The sequence below is a fragment of the Panulirus ornatus genome, chromosome 1 (assembly GCF_036320965.1).
Source record: "Panulirus ornatus isolate Po-2019 chromosome 1, ASM3632096v1, whole genome shotgun sequence".
Classification (NCBI taxonomy): domain Eukaryota; kingdom Metazoa; phylum Arthropoda; class Malacostraca; order Decapoda; family Palinuridae; genus Panulirus; species Panulirus ornatus.
In genome coordinates, this window is record NC_092224.1 from 10,301,705 (window position 1) to 10,323,170 (window position 21,466).

The window sequence follows — 21,466 nt, forward strand, 5'->3', positions numbered from 1 at the left end:
ACTAAACGAGAGGAAATACTGAAAATATTAGGAGGTACAGACACATACGATTTTAAAGTGGGTGAGGAATGGTGCTCCACGAGCATAATAGTCCCTCACACACACACACACACACACACACACACACACACACACCTCGATGGGGTCGACCATGTCAGTGGCGCCCTTGAGGTAGCAGAGGTTAACTGTAGACCTGAACTAGCTGCGGTCACCCTAGTGTCAACACCATGACACTGACTTATACCCCGACCCTCCCACCAGTGTGAACCTGCGAGTCGGTAAGAATATCCTCAAGAGCCAGAGGAGCGATCACCTGGTGTCAACACCATGACGAATACTAGCACCAGTAGGGTCCTCACCATGCCACACCCTGCCATGAAGATCCCCCTCCCTCAACTCCACCGACCGACGTCCCTCACCTTGTACCAACCAGTGCTCGTACAAGCAGACACAAATGTATTCCTCAACACCTACTGTGACTGTCACATACAATCCATAAACTAGTGCCCAGGTAAGCATGCAAAAAAAATACATTTTCCCTATAGTTACGTGTACGTCAACTGCTCTATTACTGTACCCCAACCAACGTGATAATGTTCATCACTCTGTTTACCATAACAAACACATAATGTACGTCGACCACAAAATTACTGTAAATCAGACATATATATATATAAAACTCGACACCACCTAATGTTCAACTTACCACCAGCATTAAATATGTTCTGTAAAGCTTCCTGCACTATGTAGACATACGTCACTTACGCGGAAAAAAAAAAGATTAAAAACGACTTAGAAGTATCCAGCCTCACCTTGATCTTATGCTCTTTTGTGATTAATAAACTAGTTACTTTTATGACTCACCTCCCCCCTCAAAAAAAAATATGCAATTTTTTTAGCAGTACATCATCAGCTGCCTGGCTGCATGACTTCAATAATCAGTTTTTCACACACACACACACACACACACACACACACACACACACACACACACACACACACACACACACACACAAAATCACGACACGAACCTGCCGAGTTCCAAATGATATTTAATTACCCACCAGGAACATGAGGTTACGTGTTTCAATTCACTTTGTCCAACATTTTACATCATGATACACGCTGTATGGAATGTGAAGAATTTCTAATTAGTCGATTTTTTTTTTTACGTTGTACTGAAAGCTGTTGCAGTAACACTCCCCCCCCCCCCACCCCCCCCACCACCCTCCGCCAGCCCAGACTGTCAACTGGGATGAGATGACAAAGACCACACACACACACACACACACACACACACACACATATTACACACACACACACACACACATATTACACACACACACACACACACACACACACACACACACACACACACACACACACACACACACACACACACACGAGTCTGAATTCTGTTACCGGAAGCTCACAGAGTAATTGGAGAGGCTGAAAAATGAGCAGCAAACGAGCAGGTAAAGAATTTCAAGAAATGACAGATATGATGCGAATGATCGTGATGAGGATGTGTGAGTGTTCTTCCCTCATGCTTAGTGTGAGGCAGAGTCATGAGAGTGTCAGTCTGTGTGTGTGTGTGTGTGTGTGTGTGTGTGTGTGTGTGTGTGTTTGTACTTATTTGTACTGAAGAGGGAAGGAATTTTACTCACGTGGGGCTCCGTCTCTTGAACGCTCTATTATCATAAATCCTCCATAGATTCATGTATGCCGTCTACATTAACCACGTCCTCAGTCAATCTGATCTATTCCTCCGCCACTCTAATACGTATGAAAGTACTTCAATACATCCTTAGTTACGAGTCTCTTAATCTCATGTTATGTCCTCTGGTTGCTCTTCCCTTCTCTCAATGTACTGTCTGCTCTCCACTACGTCGATCTCAATTCACTTAAAAAGACTGTGATCAAGTCATCACTCGGTCTTCTCTCTTCCCTGTAGTTCAGTTCTCCTGCTTCTGGTACAATATTTGTTGCCCTCCTCTGGGCTACTAGGTTTTATGTGCTTCTTTAGTTGTGGAAACCTAAACAGAGAAGCATATTCTTGTTTTGGCCTTATGTAAGGAAGGAATAACTCGATAATTTTTCCTTGAAAACTATTCTGATGTTTACCAGATGAAAGGTTGCCTCCTTAGCTATTCTCCTAATATGGGACTCTGGCGACATGTGAAGGATAATGTCAACTCCTAAGTCCTCACACACAGAATCCTGAAGCTTTGTTAGGTAACACTCATACAGAGGCAATCTTTCGCTCTGTCCCATCCTCATTAAAACACATTTGCTCGGGGTGAATTTCACCAACCACGTTTCAGACCAACTTTGGGGTCTGTTTAGGTAGCCTCCTAAGCTGATGCAATCCTCCTCGCTTTTCACTTTCCTCGTGAAACCTTTGCGTCATCTGCAAACATATTCAGGTAGTCCATACCTTCAGTCGGGTCAGTAATACAATTCAAGAAGAACCGGAACCGAATCCTGTGGCACTCCGCTGCTCACTTTAACCCATCTGGTAAAGGCTCCTCTGACATGTGTCCTCTGTTTCCTCCCGCGAAGATAATCTATCAAACGAAATAGTTTCCCCTCTTACTCCTGCTTGGTGATCCAGCTTCATCATCAGCCTCTTATGTGGTGCAGTGTCCAATGCCTTCTGCAAGTCCCCATACAGACAGCTCAGCCAGCCTTCCCTTTTGTCCAGGACTGAGCTCACTCTCTCGTAATACTCTAGGAGGTTAGTTTCACATGGCCTCCTTTCCCTAAAACCATCCTGTACCTCACCTAGGAATTTCTCTTCCATAGAAAGTCATCCGCTTGCTTTCCAATAATAATCTTTTCCAGAGCCTTACACACCACACTCGTTAGTAAAACCAGTCTGTAAGTCTGCGCCTGTTTCCGGTCCCTGCTCTTTCAATGTCCTTTTTTACGACATATTCAGACTTCAGCATTACATGATGACCTTCCAAATGGTATATCGGATATAATGTTCTCAATATCCATACTAGTAGGAGTGAAGATATGGTCTAGTAATGAGTCTCAGCCATCCTAGTATGCTCTGTGACATGCTGGTAAACAGGAAAGTTTTCTATATGCACTCTAATACTAAACTCGTGTATCCAAGACTCCTTATCACCATGGGAATCCATATTTCCCCAGTCCATCTCTTAATAACTAAATGCCCCATTATCATTATTTTACCATCTCTAAGAAGCGAGTGTTTCACTGCTTCATGAACCATTTTGTCATTTCATTGTTGTCGTTGTGCATTCGCTCCGCTTCATCACAATTCTTTGGAGGATGATAACATTACTATGCTCTTCCCTTCAGTCAACTAACCCCATTGTATATTGTCTGAATGGGCCATCCTCCACTATTTCTTGAAACTTAAGGCCCTCTTTTATGAAGAAAGCTAATCCTTCCCTTCCTTTTCCTTCTCTTTCCTTTCTTCCTCTCAAGTTCCCTACTGAACAGAACAGGTGAGAGATGATCTCTTAGGCAAGCTTAGTTTCTACGACTGCAATAATATCAACTGCACTTTATGTGATCACTGAACTCCATTTCTTCACCAGTAACCGTTAACCCATCAACATCTGAAGACAATACTTTCAGTGTGACATATCCATCTTCCAACACTCCTGTCCTCTCTGTAGTTCTAGTTTTCCTGCATCATCCTCTCGCCATGTATACGGTTTCTGCCGTCCTTTGTCTTCTGAGTGTATCATTTACTTTTCTTCCTCTCCTCCTCAGATCTTATCACACTTGATGAACATCCCACTGCATTCCACCCCTAACGTTATGGTTGTAGCTTTCTATCTTATCTTTCCTTTATCATGGAAATTATCTCTGGCAGTCCCATGGCCAGCAAGCTTTCAATACATATTTCCTCCTCCTTTTCCTCTTCTTTCTAATATGGTGTATGACTTTCTTCCAATCCAAAAATGGTCGGTGATCTACATCAATCAATCTCCTGCTTTATTAGTTTTCATTTTGGGGCCACCCACTTTTCAGCTAGATCCATCAGCGAGGCAGTGTCAATCTCTGTGCCTCTCACTTTCTCCATGATCTCTCTTTTGGCCATCAAGCCCTGGTCCTGTGTTCTCTGTGCTTTTCTAAACCTTCCATCAACTAGCCCATACTCTTCCTTGATTACGCTGAGTGCATATCGCTTTTTCCAACCTCCTCGCTCAATTTCCTGTGTGACCTCTCTCTCTCTCTCTCTCTCTCTCTCTCTCTCTCTCTCTCTCTCTCTCTCTCTCTCTCTCTCTCTCTTGTGTCACCCTGAGTCTCTATGTTCCTCTCCCTCACTCTTAATGCTCTGTTAATCTGCCTCCGAGTTTGCTACAAATCTTTGTTCGATGCCCTCTACTTTCATCAGTCTGTGTGTCTGTGTTTTTGTCCTTTTTTTACGTGAACAGCTTTCGATATTTTTCCAGGAACTTCAGGGTGCACTACTGTCTTTTCCTTAATCTGAATGCTTTCTGGTAATGCTCTTGTAATATCCTGACCAATTTTTATCAACAAATTTTTCCTCTGATCGCACAGCCGTGAGAACATCTAGAGAGAAGCCACATCAGACTTCACCTTCATACTGACTTCATCTTCTTTCCTCTGGTTCAGTATCTCCTGAACCCCCCTCCTCTTAACTGTCTCTCTCTTCCTCTCTCGTCTCATGACTCCCTTTATGGTCCTTGAAATGCTTCTTCAATTTATTCAATTCTGGATCTAAATGTGTCATCTTCTGATCTTGCTCCTTCATAAGTTCCCACAGCATTCCTAAACATTTCTGTGTCTGGTATTTTCATGTCTGGCATCTTTCTCGCATTTTACTAAAGTCTTCTCTTCGCTGATCTTGTTTTGACTTGACTGGTTTTGATTCATTCCTGTAATGCGATTCATAACATTCCTTTCTGGTTCAAGTAGTGTGAGAAGTCTTTAAGGTATCCCCTCACGTAATACCTGTGGCAGTTACTGAAGATCACTAGAGTAAATTAGCTTACAATCTGATGACAATCATTAGCCAAGGTGTCGCCTTATGTTTACTGTAAAAATACAAATTTCATTTCCCTTCGGCAATCTGCTTGTTTACTTCACAGCGTTGTCCACTTAATTCCTTACACACTGAGTCTCTTTAAAAGGAGACACATAAAAGAAAGTTCAAAAATCTTGATTCACTCAGGCTGCCACCAGCACTCCCTTCATTCAATTTCAACCTGGGAAGCTTCTACTCCCGAACCCCAGCTAAACTCACGAACTCTAACACTCACAAACAGAATATCTAATGAATATACCACTCAGGGGTGCCTTTATACTGTACACCCCCACCCTCCCTTACGGGTACATAATAGGTAGGCTTCATGAGCTGAAAATCCTCCAAAATCTTGGAAAAATATATAGGGTTCACTGCCTCGCTCTCCTTCCTACAGTCAGTGTGTGTGTGAGTGTGTGTGTGTGTGTGTGTGTGTGTGTGTGTGTGTGTGTGAAAGCACCAGATGAGCTCTGAAATACATGGAAAAGTTCCCAAGACGATGGTAATCTCTTAAAAGCAATAACTAGGTCCCTGACGAGACCCAGAAGCCTTACATTAACGAGGGAACACATCAGAGCCAGACGCTACGAAAGCTGGATCTAATTTTCACATACAACATACATGAAACAGGAAATGGAAATGCAGATCAGAAATGATATCTAGGCCAGACGAAGAAGGTTCCGTGGCCTGAATATATATATATATATATATACACACACACACACACACACAAAGGCATGACAAAGAACGAGCTAGGAAAGATAAATAGTTTGAGCCTAACTATAATGCGAGAGGTACTGAGACTAAGACAAAGCCTTGCTAAACAATGGATCAGATGATCTAACCCGTCGAAGCTCCGGGTTATAAACAATGAGGAACTGGGAGGCTAGGTAAGGGATAACCTAAGACCCATTAAGTACTAGAGAATGATGGGTCCAATCGCACGGGTTATAACAAGGAAATCATGACTTACAAAGATCGTACGGCATCTATACACTTACATGTACTTCTCTTAACCTCACTACAAGCGTGTACTAACTGTTCTGTCTGCCTGTGAGTGAAGACAAATGTATCTTCTGTGGACATTAGTACTTTCTAACACTCTTCCTCCTTAGCTAAGATGAAAGACTGACCCCCCTTTTCTTATAATCCACTAAAATGCCACACCTAACCTGAGCAGGTACGACACGGAATTTAGCGAAGGTTCATTTAGTGTAGTCCAAGAAGCAGTAATACTAAAGCGCCTAAATTATACATGATGAATTCTCACACTGGTATATTTTGACTTAGGAAATTGACTGGATCCGCCAGGCACTGCATCGAGGATATGAGACACGGGATATGTATATATCCCGGTATATATCTCCTCACAACAGAACCAGGTGGCGCACCAACACGACGCGCAACCATCATCTATCTTCCATTTTCACACACAACTTACCGGAAACAGAAAACATATACAGTGTCCAGCTCGAGGGAAGTGATCATGCAGTGCTGGGGGCATGTGGTCAATGAGGAGGCACCGAAGGAAGATGAGGTGAACCCAGGCTCCATCAGGTGAGGCAAGAGAAGACTCTATGCTAAAATGATGAGCTTCGGACACATAGATCGCGATCACTAATTCTACATCCTGAGTGGAGACCAACAGTGTAGGAGGCGTTGACACGACCACAGAAAGGGCGCAGTAGGTGGGTACATGAAGTAGGAAGAGAAATGGGGTCAGAGATAAAAGGTGGGAAAACAGACGGTGTACAAAATGAGAGAAATACGAAACCGTGTGTGTAATTGTATATTTGTATGAAGCTATAATTACTGTGCTGGAAGGGAATTTACATTCGTGGGGGCCACATCTCTTGAATTTCTCTACTGTCATAGAACCTTTTACTTCTGTATGCTGTCCTGTATTTACCATGCATGTCCTCATTCTGCTTGTTCCGTCAATCCACTGCTATTATATCACAAAGGTTCTTAGTGGCACCTAGTTGAAAAAGTTTACTGCTTAGATGTACGTTATGTCCTCTGGTTGCTCTATCCCCACATCTTCCGAAGAACTGTCCACTATCTACGTCACTAGTCTGGTTCAGAAACGTAAAAGTTTTGGTTGATCAAGCCTCACGCTTCTCTCTCCCGTGGTGGGCAAATTTATGGTCTCTAGTCTTCCCCCGTAACTCAGCTCTCTTTATTCTGGTACCAAATTGGTTGCCCTCATCTGGACCTTCTTTATCAACTCTCTCCTTTTTCAGAGGCGGAGACCAAACCCGAGAAGCCTATTCTAGTTCTAGTCTTATGTAGAATGTGAACAACTGCTAAAGGTTTCCTTATCCATATACTTGAAAGCTATTCTAATCTTTTATCATTCTCCTGATACGGGACTCTGGAGAAAGGTTAGGGATGATATCAACCCCAAAGTGCCACTCACACATGCACACATCCTTTAGCTTACTTCGTAGGGGATAATACTCATACTGAAGCCTTCTCTCACTGTGTTCCATCCTCATCACTCAGCATGTACCCAGACTTAACTGTATCAACCGTGTGTCGCACCAAGTTTGGAGTCTGTCTACGTCCACCTCCCCCCCCTGTAGTTTAGGTAATACTCCTTGCTCTTCATTTTCTTCATTACCTTTGCGTCATCTGTAAACATATTCGAGAAGTCCACAATTTCTGGCAAGTTATTCGCGAAAACCAAAAAAGAGTTAAGTGTCCCAGAACAGAGCCTTGCAGCAATGCATGCGTGACCTACATCCATTTCGAGAAGGCCACCGACAGGGCGTCTCCCTTATTGCTGACTCGTGGTCCAGCTTCTTCAGCAGCTTCCCATGCGGTAGAGTGTTACAGGTTTTCTGGCAGTCCAGTTACATACAATCCATCCAGCCTTCTATCTGGTGCGAGGCAGAGCTCACTCTTTTAAGACAATCTAAGAGATTCGTTACACACGACATTCTCTCCTTAAAACCATGTTCTCTCTCACTGAAGTGATTTTTCCTCTGCTGGAAATCATCCAGTATCTCTCCTGAGAGAGAGAGAGAGAGAGAGAGAGAGAGAGAGAGAGAGAGAGAGAGAGAGAGAGAGAGAGAGAGAGAGAGTGTTTGTTAACGACATGGTCTGTGCCGTTGCAGCTAACATAGAAAAAACAAATTCTGAAGCAATGTTTCGTTCACACTAGGTTCCTCATGATGAAAACCCTACATAGCGTAAAGCACAAAAATACGCACCACTTATTATTCCCTTCATTTCATCATCCGTAAATCAAATACTCATGCCATAAACATTCATTCCCAACATAACTGTCACACCAAATGTCCGGCCTTGCACTATTATCCTATTAACACTTAATCATCGCGCGGGGAGGATTTGCATCAAATATCAGCATCACAATCATATATGATGACAGAAATTAACTTATGTCATCACCCAATCAGCCCACAAGTGCTCGTCTGCACGACAAACTTTTAAGCATCAGTGTTTTACAACCAACACAACATGAAATTTGAATCTTATTGTACTCAATCATAGCTACGTTATGTTTTTGGTAATCAAATTGATTAATTAATGCCCTAAAGTGGATGAGGTTACAGCATCACTGATGATTTTCCAAATAAACTGATGGTTATTCCTGTCCAACATTATCTGATAATCTCGGTAGTCTGTCTCGACGCTTTTCCCAGTGTTAGGTGAAAGCAAGGCTTGTTAGCCAGTCTCCCATCAGCTGCGTTATCCCAGCTGTTTAACTGCTTAAGGACGACGATACGACCACTGAACACAACGGTACGACCCTTGAGCACCACAGTACGACTTTTCATCACGACAGAACGACTCCGGAGCATGACGGTGCTACCCTTGGGCATGACGGTGGGGCCTTTGAAAACGACGATACGGCCTTCGGAAACGACTGCCGACCCGTGGATATGAAGAAAGGCCTTTGACCAGACCCTTAAAGGTCGGGTCAAAAGCTAATTCATCAGGCCCATGAGCCACACCGCCGTGCTAAAAGAGGATCGAATTTCAATCACCAGCAGCAGGGGGGAAGCTAGATACGTGAGCCTTAACACAGACGCAAGTCCTCGCTGTTCGAGAAGTTCCATGTATTATCAACTTAGTGTGAAACAGTACCGCAAGGTGACCATCTGGTTCCTTCAATGTTCTCACTGACTGCCAAGGGACAAAATTAGGGACAAAAGCAGATAAAATAAAAGAGTATGAATATTTACAACTTAAATCAGGAGTAGATAATGGATAGTTCAACAGGAGTAGCAGCAACAAGGGAGTACTAGTTAAATATAATAAGATGACATCATATTATGACTGAGGAAAATATTCTATAATTCAAGAGACATCTATGCCAAGTGCACAGGCTCTTCCAGTCTGACTAAACTGGTGGAAAAATGTCAGAGTTCATCATCATCAACAACAGGCCGTCACCAACTTGGTATTCAATACTCGACTCTCTACCTCTGGCCATGAAGCCACCCTTGGGTGAAGCGTCCTTGTCTGGGATCTCGTGGCTAGTGTCCTCGGGGAACCGCTCTATAAATCAAGTCCTCTTTCATGAACAACGACAACTGAGGTCATAAGGATCAGGGGTCAATTCGTCCACTCTGACGTGTAAAGGAAAAATCCCCACATTTCTCTGTTTCTCGCCACTCGTCAAATGTCCCCGAGTCTTACTTACACTTGAAGGTCTATCGTGAACTTAAGATCTCACAGAAGATAAATCATACTTCAGCTTAGAAGTAAATCTCAACCTCAAGATCATACATCCTGACACCAAACATGCAGCACTAGATTACATGCACATTGGAAGAACGGCTGACGTACAACAGGATGTTTGCATCCCCAAAGGAGTCTTAAGTCACTCTTTTAACCTTAAACACACCCTCCAGTCGCCTTGAATCGACAATCATTCCCACTGAACAAAACATTAATCATTCTTGGCATACATGCGACACAAATATGACTCTCTCCCTACACTATCGTCATCAATACAAAAGTAATACACAAATTAAATGCCTTCACGTCCTTGAACTAGCACAAAAGTGAACAAGAAAAAGAATCCCCCACCATCAAAGGCGAAACCTGACTGTTTACTGGGGATATAAGGTATCAGTGAACGACAAACTTGTCACTGGCCAACGATTATATGGGTGTCACCTTTTAAGACATCATTAACAATCAAAATCTGATACGCGGAAGATACCCCATTATCGTGCAAAATTACCCGACAACGTATCTACCAACAACTGAAAAAATTACTACCTGACGAGTCATACTTTTTCTATATTGCGAGGGAGCGTCCTCCAACCTCCAGGATTTTCGCCCCTGCTTAAAATACTCTCTACAAAAATCTTGCCTCCCCAAACGAGTTTCCTGAGGTGGTCTTGGACAAGATCTTTGCAAGTTTATCATCTATTGCTCTTCACACCCTCTAGCATGGGCCATTAGGCCAAATTACACCGACTACAGCCTCAAAACCTGTCCTCGGACACCAAAAGTAAAACAGTACCTTGCCTTCCTTTTGTGTAGGTAGCACAGCAGTGCGAGCCTCTGAAGCCTCACCTCCTTTAGTCCTGCACAGGTTCTATTGTTTACCTCACTCTACACATATATAGTTTTTCTAAATAGAACGTTGCTCATGTCCAGCAACTTACAGGGAGCTTGGTTTACCCTGTAACTCGAAGAAATCCAACGTCTTTATAAAGTCTTATGTTATTTCACTGCGTACTTCATATACATCTTACTCATTCAAGGTAACCAATGCCTAAGGATAAGTAAACTTCACAAGACCAAATGGACTTGTGCAAGGCAGAGGACCTCCAGTACCTGAAGCGGAAGGAAACATTAAGAGAAGCAGACACTGACCTCGAGGAGAGCTGGCAGCGTGTTGATGTTGTACTCCTGGAGCATGCCGTTGGTGGCGTGAAGCTGCTGCACGTAGGCGTTGTGGGCGTCGAAGTAGGCAGCCAAGGAGGCGTTGTTCTGGGTTCGACAGTGGCTATGGTACGCTTCGCTGTAGTCTCGCCGACACTGAGCAGGGGGGGAAGAATAAGACCTGTCTTAGCGGATGTTACAGATAATCCTGAGTAAACACAGATTACGAAAAACACAAAATGAAACCAATACAAATTCCAGAAGTTGTGCCACCTCTGTCTTGGAGGAAAAGGTTACAGTTTGTTACGTAAGATGTAATGATGAGGTCGTTAATACAAAGCGGAACTGATGCAACTCATTGAAATCCTGTTACCTCCATCATGCTGCCTTCGAAGGTGTTAGAAATATGAACTGTACAGACACATCACACCACTAAACTAACAGATTCTCCTTAAGACCAGACAGAACTTGAGAACCAATCTTACTCATCTTAGAGAAATCTTTATAGGTATCCTCAAAGACAACACTAGGTGACTTGGACTTCGTAGGTATTTTCTCCAACAATATCAATACGAAAACCTCTTCTCCCATTTTCAGTGTCGGTAAGACAGTACAAAAATGAATCATTTAATACTGTGGTACTATAAAACCATTTTCATATCCAAGAGGGAAGTGTCCTGCAATGTTACACAGATTACCTATGATGTTACATTAACGCTTCCTGTACTTTTACTGCCAGCACGCATGGGGAACACGTCACATCAAACTACCTTGTTAGAGGCACAGAGCTCTCGACGACTGGTGTCCTCGTGGCAGTGAAATGTCTTTCTTTCTGTTATCTGTCCCCAACTAAATAGCTGGCATTATTGGTTTACATCTTAATATGAAAAAAAAAAAACTGGTTGTAAATGTGCTGTGAGGAGCAGCTTGTGAGATGTCTGTTCATCGCCCTGTGGAAGCGAGGGTGGATATCTATGGAGATTTTTGGAAAAGAGGAAAGGAAATGGGCGAGAATAGGCTAGTGCAAGTAAATGTGCTTGGAAAAGAGCCGTGTGAGACTGGAGAGACTGAGAGTAGAATGGCAAGAGGTGAAAGTAAGCGAAGCTGTGCGAGTGGATGAAGAATGGGAGGTATCTATGGTAGCTGTGCTGGCACGTGCGAGAGAAGTATGCACCATGCATAACGTAGGAGGCGGGGAGGCGAGACAGGAAGTCAGTCGTGGAATGACGAAGTAAAGTTCCTAGTAAAAGAGAAAAGAAAAAAGAGAGGTGCATGAACGTTACGTAAAGGGAAGGAGTGTAAATACTTGGAAAACGTAGATGGGAAAACGGAAGAATGTCAAAAAGTGCAGGAGTTGAAAAAGAGGGCAAATGAGAGTTGAGGTGAGCGAGTATCTACAAGTTTCAGGGAGAACAAGACGACGATTTAGAAGGACGTGGATAGTGTGAAAATATAAGAGAAAAGCCGTAAGTAATCAGAGAGAGAGAGAGAGAGAGAGAGAGAGAGAGAGAGAGAGAGAGAGAGAGAGAGAGAGAGAGAGAGAGAGAGAAAGAGGGACCTCCAAACGACTGATAAATATATACAACACCCAAATCTCTGGCTTCACAGTTCTAAATCATAAACATCAATAATTCACGGCGACTGCATCAGCAGGAGCGACCACGTTGAATATCATCAGAAACAAGAGACTATTTACCCACCACAGCCCGGGATCTGTGCCACAAAGGCTTCCCGGAGGAGCCCTGCATAATAGATGCAGCCAAGCCCCTGCCCGACACTCACTCGTGTGATAAAGAGTTTTATGTTTACTGTCCCTTTTAATTCCTCTAAGCACGACCGTCGGTACGACCCTGGGGCATGACGGTCTAGCTTTCGAGCGTCAAAGATGAAGGTCAGTGGACCACACAATGGCACCAAAGCGTCGCATAGTCGTGCCCAAGAGACAGGTCAATGATTGTACCGTTGTGGTCAATGGTCGTACCGTTGTGATCAATGACTGTACCGATGCGGTCACTGGTCGCACCGTTGGGCTCAATGTTCGTAACGATGTGCTCAGTGGTCGTACCGCTGTCCTCACCATGTTAATAAATCCAGCTCACTTTTTGCTCCAGAGTTGTAGTTTTAACATTACCCTACATGGGATCTGGCAAGCGGTTGCTGGGTGGAGCAGAGTGATACTGAAGCGCTCACTGGCCAGTCACTGCAGCGTGGAGGTTATTACTGCAAGAGCGCATGATGAACTGTCCTCAGAAAAGCAAAGTGAATAAATTAAGGGGTTTTGGAACGCTGGATGAGAGGAGAGGGGAGTACAGGATTAGTGTGTTTGTGATTATAGGGCCTCATTGGAAGGGGGAATGGTGCCAAGGGAGTAGAAGGGAGCTACAGACTTGTCTCTCCCTTCCTGAGAGATATAAATGGAGTAATTAGGTACTAATCTCCCTCCTGCTGGAAGGGGAATAAGATTTCCAATTGTCAGTCCATAAACAAAACTACAGGGAAGTCCTCAGGTTCAAGTACACACGCTAAACTACAGACCAGTGTCAGTGCTGGAAAAATTAATCAAAAAACAATGCAAACTGGACACGGGTGAGGACTCGAAAAGGAGAAACTTCTTTTAGTGGAAGGAAGCATGGGGTTAGAAAAACGAGGTCATGTGCCATATATTTTCTGGCTTGACATGATAAATTAACCATTAACTTAGAGGAATAGGGATAGGTGGGTGGGCGACTTTTGTGGAGTGAAAAAAGGGCAACTGAAACTGATCCCCACCAGACTGATGACATGGAGGCTCCTTTGATGGTTTAAACGAAGATTTAATGAACAGGAAACAGACGATGCACGTCAGGAGTGCCTTCCCATACTAGGCGAAAGTAACTTGTGTGTTCCACCGTGCCCCGCGGTTACTCCCGGTCAGTGATGACACTCAAAGGAAACTCACATCATTCCCCAATATGTTTACGGTGAATACAAAGATCTAGAGAGACCTACTTAGCCTTCAGAACTAATCAAATGCAACGCTAAATAAAATCTAAGAAAGTCACTGTCATACCAATAACATAGCACAAGGTGACACAAGAGCAGACATTGATCATCAGTTTGAAAAGGAGTTACTTCGACCAATGTTCCTGAGAGCTTCTTGTGTGTATCCTAACCACAAAAGCTTGGAGTCATGGCAAGCAACTGCCTCCTGCTTCCCACAGTTTGTGTGGAGCCCAGCCAAACTAAGACTGACCATTATGATCCTTCCTCCTTTCCTCCACCAGTGATGCTCTGGAGTCATCTTGCTTCTTTCGTTTTTCTCTCTTCATGAAACATTCTCACCTTGACGAGTCAGAACTCTAAACACCTGAGAAGCTCAAATGAATCTCATTCTTTTCCTCGTATGACACATTTGCTTCCACTTGAAAGAGCCACGAATAGGACAGGATTCTGCTCCGGTAATATCATTTACTAGGAAACAACACAAAGAAAGCTGCCATCCCTTGACATGAGGATACGACAATTCCAGCCTTTAACAGCCTCCTGAGTGGGTGTAACGAGTCACGAATGTAATTCTTGACAGCTGGGACAAACTGCTGATCTACAGAACACGGCAAACTGCACATCTAAGAAAGAGTCAGGGAGGACTCGCCCAAGTCCCTCTGTTGCAAGACTGTGCTATACAAATGGAATGAACTTATCACAGAAAGGCGAATTCAGTTGTTACTGAAATGTTTACAGAGGACCTACGGAAAATGAGAGGATATTGTTGTCTCAGTGTTGGTCTGGCTCCCACAACTGTCCTCGCTGAACAAATAGGTTATTGAGGCAGTCACATTCACGTGCGTGCTTTAACAAGCAAATTCACAAACAATTGCACACATGTGCGCATAAATATGCTCACACTTATGTGCACACATTCGCACATGCACACTCATAGACACAAAAGCGCATTCATTCACATTGATTTAAAATCAAAACATCTGCACACACACACACACACACACATAGAGGCTTCCGTGGTGTAGTAGGTAGTGTCCAATATCATGATTCACGTTCAGACCCACCTGGGGTCGAATCCTAGTCGCGGCTATCGGCTTACAGCCAATACCAGGTGTTCCTCCTCGCCTCGAGGGTCTTCGATAGATGGGTACCTGGCTTAGGCTGGGGTGTGTATTTGTATATACATAAGAAGGAAGACACTGTATATACCAATGGTTAAGAATTATCATTCCTACCCACACAGTTCAGGAAACCAATTGTCTGCAAGTACATACTAGAATTGCAGATAAGTTCATGATAAAGAAACCACTTAGCAAACTGTTCACCTAGATTATGTTTCAGTTTGGTCACTGCGCCTACAAAGTAGTACAAAGATATAATAGAGAAGGTCTAGAGGAGAGCTACAACGGTGGTACATAATGAAGAACAAGTTAAAGGGAAAAGCGACAGACTTTATATTTGCCCAACTTGGAAGAAAGGAGAGTGAAGGGTGACATGATCATAACCTGTGAGTTATCAATACAGATCGATAACGTAGGCAGTGAACAGCTCTTCATGAGATGTGAGGAGAGAACAACCAGAGAACATAACATGAAATCAAGCAAGAACGTATCTAAAAGAAGATGTAAGGAAGTTCTCTGGTGAATGAAAGGAATAAAATAACTTTAGACGCAGTTTAAACAGCATGAAAAAAAAACTTAAGAAGTCGTTTGACAAAAAATGTTTAATAACGTTCAGCAGTGCTAAGATTGTAACACTATCTTCCCGTACAGTACACATAGATAATTACACACACACACACACACACACACACAGAGGCCTCCGTGGTGTAGTGGTTAGCGTTACTGACGACCAGTCAGCACGGGCCAGTCCGAGGTTGGACCCTCGTAGCTTCGAAACCTGGGCGTGGCAGCCAGCCTTTATTCAACCCAGATGTTCATCCTCCCCTCGGGGCTGAGGCTGTGTGTGTGTGTGTGTGTGTGTGTGTGTGTGTGTGTGTGTGTGTGTGTGTGTGTGTGTGTCTGTACAGGGGGAAAGACATGGCACATATACTCGTGTACACAGGCACGAGACGGGGCAACAAGAGTGTAAAAACTCGCTCCTCGTAACCTACAAAATGAAATCACACCCGAGATGCATATTCCATTTAAGGTCAGTGATACACTAGTGAATGTACTGAGCATTTCCCTTATGCAACACACAGGTTCTCTCCTTTACAATCCTCCTGAAGTGGAGCTCTGTCGACTTGTTATGTGGGACGTCAACTCCAGAGTCCCACACACACACACACACACACACACACACACACACACACACACACACACACACACACACACACACACACACACACACACATAGGTCCTTCACCTTATTTCCTGCTGGATAATACCCGTATCAGTGTCCTCCCTCGCTGCATCCAACCCTCAATGTAAAGTAATGAACATGAGACACACTGAAAGAAGGTTTCGATACGAGTTTTATCAAGCAGGAAATAAGCTGCAGGATTTTCTTTGTGAGAGGGAGCTGGGACTCCACCTCGGGAGGGTGGTGAAGGAGATACACCATCTGCTGGTAAATAGCAAAATCCTCTTCCGCAATGGATAATATAACGTTCAGGAAGCTATTAACAGCGTATGATGAACCTCAAATGGAATATTCTTCTTAAACTCGCTCAGTGCCCGTAAAGGAGCACTGAGAACTAAGCGAGAAGGTCCAGAGGAGCGTAACAAAGAAGGTACCAGGACTACGACACCAGAGTAACACTGAAGGGATCGAGGCCATAAATGGACCAGTCACTGAAGAGAGAGGAGCACAGGGTAACTTGATCACAATCTTCAAGTTTCTGAACCAGTCTGATGACGTCGACAGTGAACAGATCTTCGAAACATGGCAAGAGATATAGCAGCCGAGGGTTACAACAAGAAACGAAGCAAGAAATTTGAAAAAAAAAAAAAAGAAAGAAAATGTAAGGAAGTATTTTCATAGTATCAGGAGTGGCGAGTAAATGGAATATACTAACTAAATGAAATTCAGTTAACCAATACAGCTCTTGCGGTGCTAACTCTCTACCGGTGATGTTCCGTTGTTGTATGCTATCCATCTCTGGTCCTCCTGTCGCAAGAGAATCTGGCGGCTCCTTTGCCCGGGGTCCTCGTTATGTGCATAGCTTTTGACAAAGTGTGGCTCTCTGTTGGTTCATCCACTTCTTCCTGATATCTAATGTACAAGTTCCTTTTTCATTGTTCCCTCCACCTGTTGATGGCAGCTCTGAGAACCAACAGCAGGTGGCAGGTATGGGAACCAGCAACAACAGGTGGCAGGTATGGGAACCAGCAACAGGTGGCAGGTATGGGAACCAGCAACAACAGGTGGCAGGTATGGGAACCAGCAACAGGTGGCAGGTATGGGAACCAGCAACAGGTGGCAGGTATGGGAACCAGCAACAGGTGGCAGGTATGGGAACCAGCAACAACAGGTGGCAGGTATGGGAACCAGCAACAGGTGGCAGGTATGGGAACCAGCAACAGGTGGCAGGTATGGGAACCAGCAACAGGTGTATAAACCGCAAGTCGGTGGAGCTGGAGCTGGGAAGCAGGTGCCGTGTAATCGAGCAACAAATGGCAATGCGACTTGACAGATAACAGGTTCACATGAGCCGTAGCAACAGATAACAGGTTCACATGAGCCGTAGCAACAGATAACAGGTTCACGTGAGCCGTAGCAACAGATAACAGGTTCACATGAGCCGGAGCAACAGATAACAGGTTCACGTGAGCCGTAGCAACAGATAACAGGTTCACATGAGCCGTAGCAACAGATAACAGGTTCACGTAAGCCGTAGCAACAGATAACAGGTTCACGTGAGCCGTAGCAACAGATAACAGGTTCACGTGAGCCGTAGCAACAGATAACAGGTTCACGTGAGCCGTAGCAACAGATAACAGGTTCACATGAGCCGTAGCAACAGATAACAGGTTCACGTGAGCCGTAGCAACAGATAACAGGTTCACATGAGCCGTAGCAACAGATAACAGGTTCACATGAGCCGTAGCAACAGATAACAGGTTCACATGAGCCGTAGCAACAGATAACAGGTTCACGTAAGCCGTAGCAACAGATAGCAGGTTCACGAGAGGCGTAGCAACAGGTAACAGGCTCATGTGAGCCGTAGCAACAGATAACAGGTTCACATGAGCCGTAGCAACAGATAACAGGTTCACATGAGCCGTAGCAACAGATAACAGGTTCACGTGAGCCGTAGCAACAGATAACAGGTTCACATGAGCCGTAGCAACAGATAACAGGTTCACGTGAGCCGTAGCAACAGATAACAGGTTCACGTGAGCCGTAGCAACAGATAACAGGTTCACATGAGCCGTAGCAACAGATAACAGGTTCACATGAGCCGTAGCAACAGATAACAGGTTCACGTGAGCCGTAGCAACAGATAACAGGTTCACATGAGCCGTAGCAACAGATAACAGGTTCACGTGAGCCGTAGCAACAGATAACAGGTTCACGTGAGCCGTAGCAACAGATAACAGGTTCACATGAGCCGTAGCAACAGATAACAGGTTCACGTGAGCCGTAGCAACAGATAACAGGTTCACATGAGCCGTAGCAACAGATAACAGGTTCACATGAGCCGTAGCAACAGATAACAGGTTCACATGAGCCGTAGCAACAGATAACAGGTTCACGTAAGCCGTAGCAACAGATAGCAGGTTCACGAGAGGCGTAGCAACAGGTAACAGGCTCATGTGAGCCGTAGCAACAGATAACAGGTTCACATGAGCCGTAGCAACAGATAACAGGTTCACATGAGCCGTAGCAACAGATAACAGGTTCACGTGAGCCGTAGCAACAGATAACAGGTTCACATGAGCCGTAGCAACAGATAACAGGTTCACGTGAGCCGTAGCAACAGATAACAGGTTCACGTGAGCCGTAGCAACAGATAACAGGTTCACATGAGCCGTAGCAACAGATAACAGGTTCACATGAGCCGTAGCAACAGATAACAGGTTCACGTGAGCCGTAGCAACAGATAACAGGTTCACATGAGCCGTAGCAACAGATAACAGGTTCACGTGAGCCGTAGCAACAGATAACAGGTTCACGTGAGCCGTAGCAACAGATAACAGGTTCACATGAGCCGTAGCAACAGATAACAGGTTCACGTGAGCCGTAGCAACAGATAACAGGTTCACATGAGCCGTAGCAACAGATAACAGGTTCACGTGAGCCGTAGCAACAGATAACAGGTTCACGTGAGCCGTAGCAACAGATAACAGGTTCACATGAGCCGTAGCAACAGATAACAGGTTCACGTGAGCCGTAGCAACAGATAACAGGTTCACATGAGCCGTAGCAACAGATAACAGGTTCACATGAGCCGTAGCAACAGATAACAGGTTCACGTGAGCCGTAGCAACAGATAACAGTTTCACGTGAGCCGTAGCAACAGATAACAGGTTCACGTAAGCCGTAGCAACAGATAGCAGGTTCACGAGAGGCGTAGCAACAGGTAACAGGTTCACGTGAGCCGTAGCAACAGATAACAGGTTCACGTAAGCCGTAGCAACAGATAACAGGTTCACGTGAGCCGTAGCAACAGATAACAGGTTCACGTAAGCCGTAGCAACAGATAACAGGTTCACGTGAGCCGTAGCAACAGATAACAGGCTCACGTGAGCCGAAGCAACAGATAACAGGTTCACGTGAGCCGTAGCAACAGATAACAGGTTCACGTGAGCCGTAGCAACAGATAACAGGTTCACGTGAGCCGTAGCAACAGGTAACAGGTTCACGTGAGCCGTAGCAACAGATAACAGGTTCACGTGAGGCGTAGCAACAGATAACAGGTTCACGTGAGCCGTAGCAACAGATAACAGGTTCACGTGAGCCGTAGCAACAGAAAACAGGTTCACGTAAGCCGTAGCAACAGATAACAGGTTCACGCGAGTCATAACAACAGATGACGGGTGTAGGTAACACAGCAAGTGGCAAGTGTAGGAACTAGTAATAGGTGACAGGTGTAGGAGTCACACACACACACACACATGGCAGACGATATGGTCAACAACATGCAGGTGAAGGTACACACCTGAGTGTCAGGTGTGGGGACAGCAGGTGTACAGGACGGCAACTGGTGTAGAGAAAACGTGGACAACAACAAATGACAAGTGTTGCATCTGGGAAACTGTTGGCAGATGTGTAAGAACCATCAGCAGGTGGCAGGTGTGTGGGAATCATCAGTAGATGACAGGTGTGTAGGAACCATCAGCTGGCAGGTGTGTAGAAATCATCAGCAGGTGGCAGATGTGTAGGAACCATCAGCAGGTGGCAGATGTGCAAGAACCATCAGCAGGTGACAGGTGTGTAGGAACCATCAGCAGGTGACTGGTGTGTAGGAACCATCAGCAAGCGGCAGGTGTGTAGGAACCATCAGCAGGTGACAGGTGTGTGGGAATAATCAGTAGGTGACAGGTGTTTGGGAAACATCAGCAGGTGACAGGTGTGTAAAGACCATCAGCAAGCGGCAGGTGTGTAGGAACCATAAGCAGGTGGCAGGTGTGTGGGAATAATCAGCAGGTGGCAGGTGTGTATCATCTCAAGCACTGGCAGACCTGACTGTCACTAACAGGTGGTAGAAGAAGAGGGCCATCAACAGATAGCAACAGGAGGTCTGCAACAAACGGTACAAGGAGGCAAGGAACAGATGATAACAGGAGTCTATCAACAGGTGGCAGTAGCAGGCCAACAACAGCTGGTTACAAGAGGCTGTTAACAGGTGTAACGTGATACCGAAAACAGGTAGAAACAGAAGGCCGGCAACAGGTGGTAAGAGGAGTCCGGTAACAGGTGGCTAGAGGACGCCAGAAACAGGTGGTTAAGAGGAGGGAGGCAATAGGGGTTAAAAGATGGCAGGCAACAGTAGTAAAGGGAGGCCGGCAACAGGTGGTAAGAGAAGGCCAGCAACAGGTGGTAAGAGAGGGCCGGAAACGAGTTAAGTAAAGGCAATAGCAGGTGGTAAATGGAGGTCAGCAACAGGTGGCAAGGGGAGGCCAGCAACAGGTGGTAAGAAGAGGCCAGCAACAGGTGGTAAGAGGAGGCCAGCAACAGGTGGTAAGAAGAGGCCAGCAACAGGTGGTAAGAGGAGGCCAGCAACAGGTGGTAAGAGGAGGCCAGCAACAAGTGGTAAGAAGAGGCCAGCAACAGGTGGTAAGAGGAGGCCACCAACAGGTGGTAAGAAGAGGCCAGCAACAGGTGGTAAGAGGAGGCCACCAACAGGTGGTAAGAGCTCCGCAACAGGTGGCAAGAAGAGGCCAGCAACAGGTGGTAAGAGCTCAGCAACAGGTGGTAAGAGCTCAGCAACAGGTGGTAAGAGGGGGCCAGCAACAGGTGTTAACTGGAGGTCAGGAACACTTGGCAGCGGGTAATATCAGAACACTGGCAACAGATGAAAGTCAGCAACGGATTACAACAGACAGACAACAGTAGGTGGTAATAAAAGTCGAGCAACATCTGGCAACTGGCGGCCTGCATTAGATGGTAACAGGTGGCAAACAGCAGGCGGTATGAGGC

At 45.0% G+C, this 21,466-nt stretch overlaps 1 protein-coding gene across 1 annotated transcript in view; it reads right to left on the reverse strand.

The window, feature by feature from the left end:
- Positions 1-21,466, reverse strand: part of Stacl (SH3 and cysteine-rich domain-containing protein) — an 898,939-nt gene that overhangs the window by 826,217 nt on the left and 51,256 nt on the right. The window contains exon 4 of the mRNA XM_071674332.1: positions 10,889-11,053. Coding sequence (XP_071530433.1) covers positions 10,889-11,053 — 165 coding nt within the window. The remainder of the gene's footprint in view (positions 1-10,888; positions 11,054-21,466) is intronic.